At 52.9% G+C, this 14,559-nt stretch overlaps 1 protein-coding gene across 2 annotated transcripts; it reads right to left on the bottom strand.

Annotated features, from left to right (window-relative positions):
• Positions 1–1,283: 1,283 nt before the first annotated feature.
• MTFMT (mitochondrial methionyl-tRNA formyltransferase) lies at positions 1,284–9,959 on the bottom strand. Of its 2 annotated transcripts, XM_073304334.2 has the most exons (9): positions 9,708–9,959; positions 8,170–8,382; positions 7,322–7,444; positions 6,482–6,584; positions 5,519–5,594; positions 4,895–4,986; positions 4,066–4,147; positions 2,309–2,391; positions 1,284–2,143 (listed from the first exon to the last, which is right to left on the bottom strand). In XM_073304334.2, the coding sequence occupies exons 1-9, from the start codon at positions 9,926–9,928 to the stop codon at positions 1,910–1,912; spliced, it is 1,227 nt and encodes a 408-aa protein (XP_073160435.2). In that variant the 5' UTR covers positions 9,929–9,959; the 3' UTR covers positions 1,284–1,909. The 2 variants fall into 2 exon arrangements, with proteins under 2 accessions (XP_073160435.2, XP_073160436.2); XM_073304335.2 differs by lacking the exons at positions 4,066–4,147; positions 4,895–4,986.
• Positions 9,960–14,559: the final 4,600 nt, after the last annotated feature.

Here is a 14,559-nt window from a genome sequence, read left to right as displayed (position 1 = left end):
ACCTCAGCAGGCAGGAGACTGGGAAGGGTAGAGTAGCAAAGACCAGCCCCCTTCACAGCAGCCCATACGTTCTGCAAGAGGGCAATACATAGCAGCTAGAAGGTTCCGAAGGGGAAAGGAGGAACAGAATGCATCTTCCCCCTTCCAGCAGCTAGAGGGTGGTGGAACTTCCAAGTTCTGTTGTATACCTACAAGCCAGAGGTTGCTACAATACATGGAAACCCCCAAGCAGCTTCAAGGATAGAAAGTTGCTAAAAATCCCAGCACTATATGCAATCCCCACAACTGAGGATGGCAGGCTTCTAAGAAGTTGCCCCTAGAATTCTCTGGTACCTCCTGTTTTTCATCTATACTTCCAACTGGTAGGCTCTAATAAATTGTTTGATACAATTTTCAAGTCCTGTTTATAAATGCCAGAGGTTCGTCCCATTGTTTTTCTAAACTTTAGTTATTTCCAGAGTTGGATGACTATAAACCGCTGAAGATAATTGTCCAAAATCTATGTAAATGACAACTTAAGCCTAGTGGCAAAGGTTAGTTTACAAGCATAACAAAAGCGTTACCATAATACAAATCATAGTTCTATTAAATAATCTTAAATGTAAATATAAAGTCATTTTATGGGGGGGAAATTTCTACTTAGATACTTTAAAAGCACAATTTAATAAGAGTCTTGCAATTTTAATCTTGACTATGTAAGCACAGTGCAACTCTGAAAGACGAAAGCACAAAGCATGCAAGGGCTGGTGTTTGCTGGTTACTGTTCTGTAGCCAATACTGGCCAGTCCTGTCTCCTCTTTGGGAAAACAGGGCTTCTTGACCCTTTTTTCTTTAAAAATTGACACTCATCTGGTAGAAAAAAGTTTTTCTTTAAAAGAAAGTACTAAACTTCTGGCTGTTTCCTCTAATGTCAAGCACTAAAGTGGGTTTTTGAAAGATCTGTGTGATAAGCCTGGACAGAAAAGCATTCCAGACTGCTGTCATTAATCAACAGATATCCCTGCATCCAGATGAAGCAATAAAGCCTTCTACATTTTCCCAAAACATTATCAGAACAAAATACTGTTTCCTGTATTCTACAAACATCAAAATGTTTGAATGACCATAAACAAACAGTTAATTCAATGTACGTGTTCAGTGCCAAAATTGTACTAGCTTTTCTTCCATTAGACACACAACTTCTCTGGATGGCCGTCATCCAGCCAAACACTAGTCAAATGGTGTGTACTCTAAGAGAACAATTCTAATTCCAGTGGGTATTGATTTAGAGGCTAAATTTCTGCTTTGTGTTCTCTAGTTTATTTTAGATAAAAGCATGCAAAATTACCAATATTATCCTCCTGGACAATTCCCACTTGTGGACTTCACTTGAAAATGTTCCACTAACGAAAAGTTACAAATCTGAGCCTGAAATACTACACAATTACCATATGCCTTTGTACAAATAAATATCTGGATCCAGTAGGATTTTGGCAGATATTACTTACCAAAATAGGTTTTGTTTCACACAAACAGGACCTTGCAGGTAAAAAAGTGTTTCTCATTAATTTCCTATGCCATTTAAGGACAAACTACTTTAAGTTTGTCAGATAAGCATAATTAAACAGAACTATATTGATCTACCCTCTGACAAAGCTACGTTGGAAAAAAAAAATCAAGCTTTTAAATTATTTTTTACACAAAATTTAAATTGTCTAACAATAGAAACAGGGTTATTCATTGTCTTAGTTAGGCATTCACTAACGTGTGCTCTTCTCTTAAGGAATAAAACATAGTGCTTCGTAAAAGAGTAATGAAGAAATCTTCTTGGCTGATGATACCAATATCACACACTTTGCAGCTGAAGCGCCCTTAAAGAAATTCCTGCTTCATTTATTGTAATGGACGATGAAATACTTAATGTTTCTATTCATTTACAGCCATCCTGTTTGACAAATTTCATGCACTTTGTTTTATATTGTGCACCACCATTTCCTTTTCTTTCAGTCTTCTTCACTGTGGTAAGTTTGAGAGTATGAAATCTGCAGTCCCTATAAAGAGTTTTTGAATTCTGCTGGAACCAGGGATGTAAGTACCCATTATAGAAGTCAGCAGCTGTAAGCTTCTTCTTTAAAATGACAGTTTTGACTCCGACCCAGCCTTCCTAGAAAGGAAGATAAAAGATGCACACACTAAGGACTCTATCTACTAGCTAAGTTTGTTAAAGTCTGATCATTCTTATGTTAGGGTGCAGATTATTAAAAACAGAGGTAGCAGTCTAAAAATCATCTTCAGAACCCTGAATAGAAAGCAAAGGCAGAAAACATACCTTGCAACGTACCACCAATGTCTGTGACGATTTATGGTATAATACTGATCCTGGAACAATTCCATGCTCATTTAATAGTTGATCTGCAAACAAATAGGAACTTCTTGCATTTTCACGCTACTGAATAAGAGTAAAAAACATGAAACTTATTTTTATGCCTGTCTCTGAAACTAGACAGTTATGTAAAAAAGTTATGACAGTTACCGGTTTGCACAAAAAACCTCATTGTTCTTTATGATATATAGCAGAGAGAAGCAAGTCAGAGTAAGGGGTGAAAGTGTCCCATAAGTAACAGAAAATATCTAACATGGTCCCCAACTTTTCCAAAAGTATGCATAAGCTCCCTTGTAGTAATAACGGCATGTTTGCTCTCTAGGGGACTTAGTGAAGCCACACTCTGCAGTACACTGCTTTCTAATAGGTCCCCAAACAAAACAGTCACTGCAGTAGAGTAGATACTAGAGGTACAATTAACTTCTTCTGGATGTTACCCATCTCCCCTGAGAGAGGATTTCAGGAAACACAAAAGAGAGGCTGGCCTTCCCTATGGATGACCCAGGCTCAACAGGTCTACGCCTATAACTATTAATTTTACCAGACACAGAAAATAATAGAATCATAGAAATGGAAGGCTGGAAGGGACCTCAAGAGGTCATCTAGTCTAGCCACCTATGCAGAGGCAGGGCTAGGTAAACCTAGACCATCACCGACAGGTGTTGGTCCAATCTGTTTTTAAAGACCTCCAACAATGGGGATTCCAAAGCCTCCTTTGGAACCCTATTCCAGAACTCAATTACACTTAGAGTTAGAAAGTTTTTCCTACTACCTAACCTAAGTCTCTCTTCCTGCAGATTAAGCCCATTACATCCTGTCCTACCTTCAGTAGAGATGAACAACTGATCATCATCCTCTTTATAACAGCCCTTAATGTATTTGAGACAGTTATCCAGTCCCCCCACTCAGCTTTTTTTTTTTTTTTTAAACAAGACTAAGCATATTCAGACTTAAACTTTCCTCATAGGTCAGGTTTTCTAAACATTTTATCATTTCTGTTGCTCTCCTCTGGACTCTCTCTCCAATTTATCTACATCTTTCCTAAAAAGTGTGGCACCCAGAATTGGGAACAGAACTCCAGCTGAGTCCTTATCATTGCCAAGTAGAGTGGGACAATTAACTCCTGTCTCTTAAATACGACAGTCCTGTTAATACACCTCAGAACGACAATAGCCTTTTTTTGTAACTGCATCATATTGACTCATATTCAGGTTGTGATCCACTATAACCCCCAAGTCCTTTGGCTAGGCAATAGTACTGCTAACAGTTATTCCCCATTTTGGATTTATGCATTTGGCTTCTCCTTCCTAAAGGTAGTACACTGCATTTGTCTTTACTGAATTTCATCTTGTTGATTTCAGACCAACTCTCCAATTTGTCAAGATCATTTTCCATTCTAATCCTGAAGTGTTTGCAACCCCTCTCCCCTGCCTCCCCTTGGTGTCATCTGCAAATCTTATAAGCACATTCTTCACAGCATTATCCAAGTCATTAATAAAAATACATTGAGAGCAATTTATAAGTTTCTATGCATTTAGATGAGAATATTTAGTCTTGTTTAATTCCACTAGACTCCTAGTTAAAAACTTGCATCATGTAACTGTCGCCTAGCATAGCTTCATGTTCACTTCCAATTAAATTAAATCACTTTCAGGGTCTGTAAAATCATGTAGCAGAAAATGTTAACAAATTATAATAAATACCAGCAAAGCTACGGATGTTATGCACTTCCACAAAATCCAGAAGTTTAACAGTATTTCCCATCCACAATGTCTGCAATGGAAGCTGGAAATACATAAGGAGATATGACAAACTGAGAACGTTTCTACAGGAGTCTCCGTCAATTACTGTGTTTTTTCATGTGAAAAGTGTGGTAAACAGCTCTAAGGCAAAGGTTTAGGAACTATTCCTGGTCGGGTGGACTGTCTACAGGTCATCATGCATATAAGCATCTGATCTTTTTTGTTCTTCTCCTATTCCTTCCTCTCAAACTTCTTTACAACCATATTAAGCTACATATTAAAAAAAAATTACTCTAGCACTAACAGTGCATGATAAATACCTAAATACACTTGGATGGAGAACTCAAGAACTCCTATACCTGTGAAATTTTAACGCTTCACAAACAAGAAATGTGTGTACACAAACCTGGTATGTTTGTAGTTAATATCTGAAGGATACATTTGCATCCTTTAAAACAGTTAACCATAACTTTACTCAGTACTTCACAAATATAGCATCATTCCTCTGAATGAATGCACTCTCTGAAGTACCACACATATCCCCATTTTACTGACAGGGAAATTGAAGCAGAGAAGTTAAATAACTTGGCACGGTCACAGTAAGTTAACAGAGCCAGCATTAGAACTCAGGAGATGTTCTTGGATCCATGTCCTATCCTCATGCAATGTGACTGCTTTGCCTCTCTAAAAAGAGCCAATCCACCATTTAAAAGGCTAAAGCATCAACACCCAATTAGGGTAAGATTTACCTTATAGGAAAGCTTCTAAAAAATTATTTGTTTTGTCTTACTATAGCTCCTATGGCACGTTGTAGTCGTAATATCTGCTCAGGAGTTTGTTCTTCCCATTTTATACAACTCATAGCAACAGTGACTTTAGGAGCTAGAAAAAAGCAAAGCAAAAAAAAGAGACTTTATATTTTTGCTTTGTGTTTATTTACAACTGAATAAGTGTAATTTGTAAAGCCATTAAAAGCATTTAAGTCTGTCTTCTTGTTGCACCACCAGCACTAGAAGATCACACAAGTTAACACCACCTATGCTCAAGCCGAAGAGTTAATTTTCTGGTAACGCAGACAGGAACAGCATGAAACCGATTAGAATCTTGAGATGTAGTCTTTACTTTAGTGGTTGCAGGGGCTGTCAGAAAATTGTTACTCCTGGAATCTAAGGAAAGATTCTGCAGTGTTCTACCCCCAGCCTCCCCCATGATGTTAATCCTTTAACACAGAAGTCATTGGAAGTTTTCTGTTGATTTCAAGAGATACAGACACAGCCCTAAATAAGAACCAACACATACAAGAGTGCCCAAAAAACACAATGTAGGATCACAGGAACTGAATTCTATACCCAGGTAATATTGAAAAAAAAAAAAAAGAAAAACATACAATTTGCATTAAATACTCAGTACCTACCAAATGTTACTCCTTCATTTGGTTGCTCCCTTTTGTTTTTTAAACTTTCAGGTAAGTTTTTCAAAACTGAAATGAGCTGCAAAACAAAAAAAAGGCTTTGTACAGAACAAATTTAAATAGCACATGAGCATTATATTAGATATATTGCCAGTAGCATTCCTCCAAGACTTTTAAAGCCTCAAACATTTTGATCAGTCCAACTTTCTAAAAGCTCAAAAGAAACTCATTTCACTGAACTAAGAACACACTTAACTGTGCTATAAACTAATTTTTTCCAATTAAAATTGAAAATTCCTCAACCTTATGCTGGCAGCTAGCCTGCTAGTGTCACTGGGTGTAAAATCAAATGAAAAATCTGCCACTGATTTCAATGGAAGCAGTGTCAGCCTGAGTATTCATACAGTGTGTTTAAAAAGTTGTTCTTTGGACATAGGCGCTGACTCCATGGGTGCTCCAGAGCTGGAGCACCCACAGAAAAAAAAATAGTGGGTTCTCAATACCCACCAGCCACCCCTGAACAGCTGTTTAGCAGTGGGTAGGCGGCACAGTGAGGATGGGGCCTTGGGGGACGGGTGGAGTGGGAGCAGGGCCTCTTGGTGGAATGGGTGTGGATCACCCAACCCCGAAAAATAAAAGACAGTGCCTGTGTTCTGGACAGTTAAACCAGAACTAGTGTCCACTGGAACCAGTTAACAGACTGGGACACCAATACTGCCAATGCATCTTTTCAGCAACGCAGGATGCTCAGAACTGCCAAATTTCAGACCACCTATATCTATTTTCCTGTCAAAGCTTGCAGTTAAATCATGGTAGCATTAAAAGCAGTTAGGTTTGTGTATTGAGGGAATGTACGCCTTTGTTTTCTAATGCATTTACAAATAGCTCATAACAAGGAATGCTTCTCAGAATGGAAACTGAGGACAATGCAATGAATAAAGTGGACAGTTACTTGCGTAGGTTTACCATGTTTGCACCCAACTTTGATAATATTGCTTCTAGTTCTTTTGCTGTGCACTGAGAAGGAACAGCAAACTTTTCCTGCTTAATAATTGGACCTACATCAAACCTAAAAACAAAAAACATATGCGTTAGCTTCTTCCTCTAGTGGACTATCACTTCATTCACACTAGCTCTGGTGTACAATTTTGGTCTGAATATTGGACTTACAATTCCAAGTGCTTCACCTCAAAAGAAAAATGGCCTGAAATATTCAAGGTGAATTTCATACATTGTTGAGATATGTTATCCAACAGAAGTAGGACAGGAAGAATATTCCTCTAGTATAGCTAAAAAACAGACAGGTCCACAGTAAAGGGGCACAGCATGAACCTTTTAATGTACTCAGTACACTATGCCATTTCATTTTATGTTCAGTTTCAGAAATGAACAAGTTTGTAGAACCTGTGAGTACACCATATAGCATCTAGAAAAGCAGATCAGAGGAGAGAGGTAATTTACCAGTTTCACTGCACAGTTGAGTTGAGATCGGTAGTCCTGCAGATCTCATGCTATTTTTGACTTGTACAGCACCAAGTGCTTAACAGACAGCTGTGATAAATCAATTTGTCCACTCACAAGCTATATACATGACGAGTCACAGCAGTTCAGGTAAAACTTCTGAACTGTTTGAAAGTACTTAATATGAAACCATCTGTATGGGTGCATAGATGCATTTTAATTAAATGAAATTAACGTCAATACTATTTAACTTAAAAAGAATGAATATTCAACACAGTATTAACTTAATATTTGTTAAAGGCAGACATTGCAGTGATTGAATCTTTTTTAAAATGTTTGCTGTACCTTTTAGGCTTAATTTGCATAATTGTCACCCCAGTTACTGTATCACCATGAAGCACTGCGTGGACTATCGGTGCAGGGCCACGCCACCTTGGGAGATAGCTAGGATGGACATTCAAGACGCCACTGAATCAGAATATTTTAAAATTAGAATAGGACCAGTAATTCTGTAACACATATGAATGGGTATTAACCATTTATTATACTGAACTTCCCTCTTATAAAAACATGTTTTAGCTCTTCAGATGTATTGAAAATTCAATCAGTTTCACGAAGTCATATTTAAAATGCCAATCCTAAGAGCAAAGCAGCCATTTTAGAGTCATATTTACACAATACAGCTTTAATGTCTGGCAACAAGTGAACACAGGAATGGGAACAGAAGTAGTAAGGGGAACATACCACATATTTACAAGGACCTCTAACTTTTTTTAAGTCATTTCCATATGTCAATGTTTTTGTTTTTGAATCTACTATTGTTACAAGCAGCACCCAAGCTAACTGGAACAGATTCAAGAAAATAAATTTCGCTATTTTGTTCAGTTTATTAACTTTGCACATTTGATAGCCTTTCTGCATAATTAGTTTTCACAGTTTGCAGAGCTTGTGATGTTCAAAGCCATAAAAATCTGCTGCAGAACTCAGCAACAAGCTTAGCATTGCAATGACTCAACTTTTTTTGAAAAATGACTGATTTTTTGAGTTGATGCTGTCCCTTTAAAGGGATTCTTCAGAATGCAAAAGACCCAAAGCTCAGATGGTCTTTTCACATGCTACTGTAACCAAAGGCTAGATGACAAGAAACATATCATACCCGAAAACATGCTGCTGCTCCATCATGTCTGACTTACTATGGAAACTGAAGAATGAGGTCCTCACTCAGAAGACGCCCAAACGATGCCACCACCCCGACATCAAACTGGCCATTGGGTCCTGTATCCGGCCATTCGTGGGTTGGGAGTTGAAACTGTTTGGTGCAGTTTTTCACAGGAAGACCCCTCGGCAAAGGGGATGGCAGAGTCACCACCTCCAGCCTGTCTATGAGCGGCTCCTCCCTGGGCTCCCTGTGGCAGAACGACAAGGCGGCATATGCCAGTGAGTGACCAGCACAGCTAGGAAGGGAAGGCAAAGCCTCTCTACGAACAACAGGTAGAGAAACAGCTGCTCCTTTCTTTCTGCTCCCCCAGGCACCCCAACCTACCCCACCTCACGGCCCCTCACCACCACCCCTGCTGCCCATCGTCCTCACCCCAGTCCCGTCTCACCCTCCTGCTTGTCTCCACTTCCCTCCCTCACAGTCTCCCACCCCTTCACAACCTCCCCTCTCAACCCCGTTACCGCCCCAGCCCGCTGCCCAACTCTTCCATGGTCCCCACTCACCACCCTCCCCATGATCCTCCCTCCTCAGTCCCTCCCTTCCCACCCTCCCATGCCAGCCCCCCCACCCATCCACCCCCCTTCTCCCCATCCTCCCCTCCCCCGGTCCCTGCTCACCCTCCCCCTGGTCCCCCACCTCCCTTCCTCCCACCCCCACGGTCTCCCCCCAACCTTTCCATGGTCCCCACTCACCACCCTCCCCATGATCCTCCCTCCTCAGTCCCTCCCTTCCCACCCTCCCATGCCAGCCCCCCCACCCATCCACCCCCCTTCTCCCCATCCTCCCCTCCCCCGGTCCCTGCTCACCCTCCCCCTGATCCCCTTCCTCCCACCCCCACAGTCTCCCCCCAACCTTTCCATGGTCCCCACTCACCCTCCTCCCCATGGTCCTCCCTCGCCAGCGCCCCCACCCATCCACCCCCCTTCTCCCCATCCTCCCCTCCCCCGGTCCCTGCTCACCCTCCCCCTGGTCCCCTTCCTCCCACCCCCACAGTCTCCCCCCAACCTTTCCATGGTCCCCACTCACCCTCCTCCCCATGGTCCTCCCTCGCCAGCGCCCCCACCCATCCACCCCCCTTCTCCCCATCCTCCCCTCCCCTGGTCCCCGCCTCCTTTCCTCCCACCCCCACGGTCTCCCCCAAACCCTTCCATGGTCCTCCCCCCTCGGTCCCTCCCATGCCAGCCCCCTCACCCATCCACCCCCCTTCTCCCCATCCTCCCCTCCCCCGGTCCCTGCTCACCCTCCCCCTGGTCCCCCACCTCCCTTCCTCCCACCCCCACGGTCTCCCCCCAACCTTTCCATGGACCCGCTCACCCCCCTCCCCATGGTCCTCCCTCCTCGGTCCCTCCCTCGCCAGCCCCCCCACCCATCCGCCCCCCCTTCTCCCCATCCTCCCCTCCCCTGGTCCCCGCCTCCTTTCCTCCCACCCCCACGGTCTCCCCCCAACCCTTCCATGGACCCGCTCACCCCCCTCCCCATGGTCCTCCCTTCTCTGCCCCCCCCCCCCCGCACCTGGCGGCCTCCAGCGCCCTCAGGGACTCGGCGGCGAAGTCGTCGGTGCCGAAGAACAGCACCCGCCACGGTGGCTTTCCCCGGGGGACCCCGAGCTCGGCCAGCCCGCGGGCGGCGGCTCCCTCCCGCCAAGCCCGCAGCAGCCGTCCCCTCATGCTGCCCGAGCGCGAGCCGCGGAGCCCCAAGGCCCAACCGCTCCCGCTTCCGGCGTCGGGTCTCATAGTGACGCAAACACGCCACGCACACCGCCCGAGCACGGCCTAGCGCGATGACGTCATGGCTCGCGGGGACTTGGCGATGGGAGGGGCCTGAGGAGGGGGCGTGGCCTGGGAGGCGAGGCGGGGCGGGGCTCCGAGGGCTGGACAGGGCCGCAGAAGCTTGAGACCCCCGGCTGGAGCCTCCTTTCTCCGGAGCCCCCTCCCGCGCCTGAACCCCTCATTACTGGCCTCACCCCGGAGCCTGCACCCCCAGCCAGAGCCCTCACCCCCTCCCGCACCCCCTGCCCGGAGCCCCCTCCCACACCCTGAACCCCTCATTACTGGCCTCACCCCGGAGCCCGCACCCCCAGCCAGAGCCCTCACCCCCTCCCGCACCCCCACCCCCTGCCCGGTGCCCCCTCCCCGGTGCCCCCTCCCACACCCTGAACCCCTCATTACTGGCCTCACCCCGGAGCCCGCACCCCCAGCCAGAGCCCTCACCCCCTCCCGCACCCCCTGCCCGGAGCCCCCTCCCCGGTGCCCCCTCCCACACCCTGAACCCCTCATTACTGGCCTCACCCCGGAGCCCGCACCCCCAGCCAGAGCCCTCCCCCCCTCCCCCACCCCCTGCCCGGAGCCCCCTCCCACACCCTGAACCCCTCATTACTGGCCTCACCCCGGAGCCCGCACCCCCAGCCAGAGCCCTCACCCCCTCCCGCACCCCCTGCCCGGAGCCCCCTCCCACACCCTGAACCCCTCATTACTGGCCTCACCCCGGAGCCTGCACCCCCAGCCAGAGCCCTCACCCCCTCCCGCACCCCCTGCCCGGAGCCCCCTCCCACACCCTGAACCCCTCATTACTGGCCTCACCCCGGAGCCCGCACCCCCAGCCAGAGCCCTCACCCCCTCCCGCACCCCCTGCCCGGAGCCCCCTCCCCGGTGCCCCCTCCCACACCCTGAACCCCTCATTACTGGCCTCACCCCGGAGCCCGCACCCCCAGCCAGAGCCCTCCCCCCCTCCCCCACCCCCTGCCCGGAGCCCCCTCCCACACCCTGAACCCCTCATTACTGGCCTCACCCCGGAGCCCGCACCCCCAGCCAGAGCCCTCCCCCCCTCCCTGCCCGGAGCCCCCTCCCACACCCTGAACCCCTCATTACTGGCCTCACCCCGGAGCCTGCACCCCCAGCCAGAGCCCTCACCCCCTCCCGCACCCCCTGCCCGGAGCCCCCTCCCACACCCTGAACCCCTCATTACTGGCCTCACCCCGGAGCCCGCACCCCCACCCCCTGCCCTGCCCGGTGCCCCCTCCCACACCCTGAACCCCTCATTACTGGCCTCACCCCGGAGCCTGCACCCCCAGCCAGAGCCCTCACCCCCTCCCGCACCCCCTGCCCGGAGCCCCCTCCCACACCCTGAACCCCTCATTACTGGCCTCACCCCGGAGCCCGCACCCCCACCCCCTGCCCTGCCCGGTGCCCCCTCCCACACCCTGAACCCCTCATTACTGGCCTCACCCCGGAGCCCGCACCCCCAGCCAGAGCCCTCCCCCCCTCCCCCACCCCCTGCCCGGAGCCCCCTCCCACACCCTGAACCCCTCATTACTGGCCTCACCCCGGAGCCCGCACCCCCAGCCAGAGCCCTCACCCCCTCCCGCACCCCCACCCCCTGCCCTGTGCCCCCTCCCACACCCTGAACCCCTCATTACTGGCCTCACCCCGGAGCCCGCACCCCCAGCCAGAGCCCTCACACCCTCCTGCACCCCCACCCCCTGCCCTGTGCCCCCTCCCACCCCCTGAACCCCTCATTACTGGCCTCACCCCGGAGCCTGCACCCCCAGCCAGAGCCCTCACCCCCTCCCGCACCCCCACCCCCTGCCCTGTGCCCCCTCCCACCCCATGAACCACTCATTACTGGCCTCACCCCGGAGCCCGCACCCCCAGCCAGAGCCCTCACCCCCTCCCGCACCCCCACCCCCTGCCCGGTGCCCCCTCCCACACCCTGAACCCCTCATTACTGGCCTCACCCCGGAGCCCGCACCCCCAGCCAGAGCCCTCCCCCCCTCCCCCACCCCCTGCCCGGAGCCCCCTCCCACACCCTGAACCCCTCATTACTGGCCTCACCCCGGAGCCCGCACCCCCAGCCAGAGCCCTCACCCCCTCCCACACCCCCACCCCCTGCCCTGCCCTGTGCCCCCTCCCGCGCCTGAACCCCTCATTACTGGCCTCACCCCGGAGCCCGCACCCCCAGCCAGAGCCCTCACCCCCTCCCCCACCCCTGCCCGGAGCCCCCTCCCACACCCTGAACCCCTCATTACTGGCCTCACCCCGGAGCCTGCACCCCCAGCCAGAGCCCTCACCCCCTCCCGCACCCCCACCCCCTGCCCTGCCTGGTGCCCCCTCCCACACCCTGAACCCCTCATTACTGGCCTCACCCCGGAGCCCGCACCCCCAGCCAGAGCCCTCCCCCCCTCCCTGCCCGGAGCCCCCTCCCACACCCTGAACCCCTCATTACTGGCCTCACCCCGGAGCCTGCACCCCCAGCCAGAGCCCTCACCCCCTCCCGCACCCCCTGCCCGGAGCCCCCTCCCACACCCTGAACCCCTCATTACTGGCCTCACCCCGGAGCCCGCACCCCCAGCCAGAGCCCTCCCCCCCTCCCTGCCCGGAGCCCCCTCCCACACCCTGAACCCCTCATTACTGGCCTCACCCCGGAGCCTGCACCCCCAGCCAGAGCCCTCACCCCCTCCCGCACCCCCTGCCCGGAGCCCCCTCCCACACCCTGAACCCCTCATTACTGGCCTCACCCCGGAGCCCGCACCCCCACCCCCTGCCCTGCCCGGTGCCCCCTCCCACACCCTGAACCCCTCATTACTGGCCTCACCCCGGAGCCTGCACCCCCAGCCAGAGCCCTCACCCCCTCCCGCACCCCCTGCCCGGAGCCCCCTCCCACACCCTGAACCCCTCATTACTGGCCTCACCCCGGAGCCCGCACCCCCACCCCCTGCCCTGCCCGGTGCCCCCTCCCACACCCTGAACCCCTCATTACTGGCCTCACCCCGGAGCCCGCACCCCCAGCCAGAGCCCTCCCCCCCTCCCCCACCCCCTGCCCGGAGCCCCCTCCCACACCCTGAACCCCTCATTACTGGCCTCACCCCGGAGCCCGCACCCCCAGCCAGAGCCCTCACCCCCTCCCGCACCCCCACCCCCTGCCCTGTGCCCCCTCCCACCCCCTGAACCCCTCATTACTGGCCTCACCCCAGAGCCTGCACCCCCAGCCAGAGCCCTCACCCCCTCCCGCACCCCCACCCCCTGCCCTGTGCCCCCTCCCACCCCCTGAACCCCTCATTACTGGCCTCACCCCGGAGCCCGCACCCCCAGCCAGAGCCCTCACCCCCTCCCGCACCCCCACCCCCTGCCCGGTGCCCCCTCCCACACCCTGAACCCCTCATTACTGGCCTCACCCCGGAGCCCGCACCCCCAGCCAGAGCCCTCCCCCCCTCCCCCACCCCCTGCCCGGAGCCCCCTCCCACACCCTGAACCCCTCATTACTGGCCTCACCCCGGAGCCCGCACCCCCAGCCAGAGCCCTCACCCCCTCCCGCACCCCCACCCCCTGCCCTGCCCTGTGCCCCCTCCCGCGCCTGAACCCCTCATTACTGGCCTCACCCCGGAGCCCGCACCCCCAGCCAGAGCCCTCACCCCCTCCCCCACCCCCTGCCCGGAGCCCCCTCCCACACCCTGAACCCCTCATTACTGGCCTCACCCCGGAGCCTGCACCCCCAGCCAGAGCCCTCACCCCCTCCCGCACCCCCACCCCCTGCCCTGCCTGGTGCCCCCTCCCACACCCTGAACCCCTCATTACTGGCCTCACCCCGGAGCCTGCACCCCCAGCCAGAGCCCTCACCCCCTCCCGCACCCCCACCCCCTGCCCTGCCCGGAGCCCCCTCCCGCGCCTGAACCCCTCATTACTGGCCTCACCCCGGAGCCTGCACCCCCAGCCAGAGCCCTCACCCCCTCCCGCACCCCCACCCCCTGCCCTGCCCGGTGCCCCCTCCCACACCCTGAACCCCTCATTACTGGCCTCACCCCGGAGCCTGCACCCCCAGCCAGAGCCCTCACCCCCTCCCGCACCCCCACCCCCTGCCCTGCCCGGAGCCCCCTCCCGCGCCTGAACCCCTCATTACTGGCCTCATCCCGGAGCCTGCACCCCCAGCCAGAGCCCTCACCCCCTCCCGCACCCCCTGCCCTGCCCGGAGCCCCCTCCCACACCCTGAACCCCTCATTACTGGCCTCATCCCGGAGCCTGCACCCCAGCCAGAGCCCTCACCCCCACCCCCACCCCCTGCCCTGCCCGGAGCCCCCTCCCACGCCTGAACCCCTCATTACTGGCCTCACCCTGGAGCCCGCACCCCCAGCCAGAGCCCTCACCCCCTCCCGCACCCCCACCCCCTGCCCTGCCCGGAGCCCCCTCCCACACCCTGAACCCCTCATTACTGGCCTCATCCCGGAGCCTGCACCCCCAGCCAGAGCCCTCACCCCCACCCCCACCCCCTGCCCTGCCCGGAGCCCCCTCCCACGCCTGAACCCCTCATTACTGGCCTCACCCTGGAGCCCGCACCCCCAGCCAGAGCCCTCACCCCCTCCCGCACCCCCACC

The sequence above is a fragment of the Lepidochelys kempii genome, chromosome 10, assembly GCF_965140285.1.
Source record: "Lepidochelys kempii isolate rLepKem1 chromosome 10, rLepKem1.hap1, whole genome shotgun sequence".
NCBI lineage: Eukaryota > Metazoa > Chordata > Testudines > Cheloniidae > Lepidochelys > Lepidochelys kempii.
Note: the sequence above shows the minus strand (reverse complement) of the source record. Positions and strands in the feature narration are given on the sequence as shown.

Coding starts and splice junctions, on each gene's coding strand:
- MTFMT (XM_073304334.2), bottom strand. CDS start 9,928: ATGAGACCCGACGCCGGAAGCGGGAGCGGTTGGGCCTTGGGGCTCCGC. Junction 7,445..8,169: donor CTCATTCTTCAGTTTCCATA/GTAAGTCAGACA, acceptor ATTCTGATTCAG/TGGCGTCTTGAATGTCCATC. Junction 2,392..4,065: donor TAACATCCGTAGCTTTGCTG/GTATTTATTATA, acceptor ATTTGTTTGCAG/ATCAACTATTAAATGAGCAT.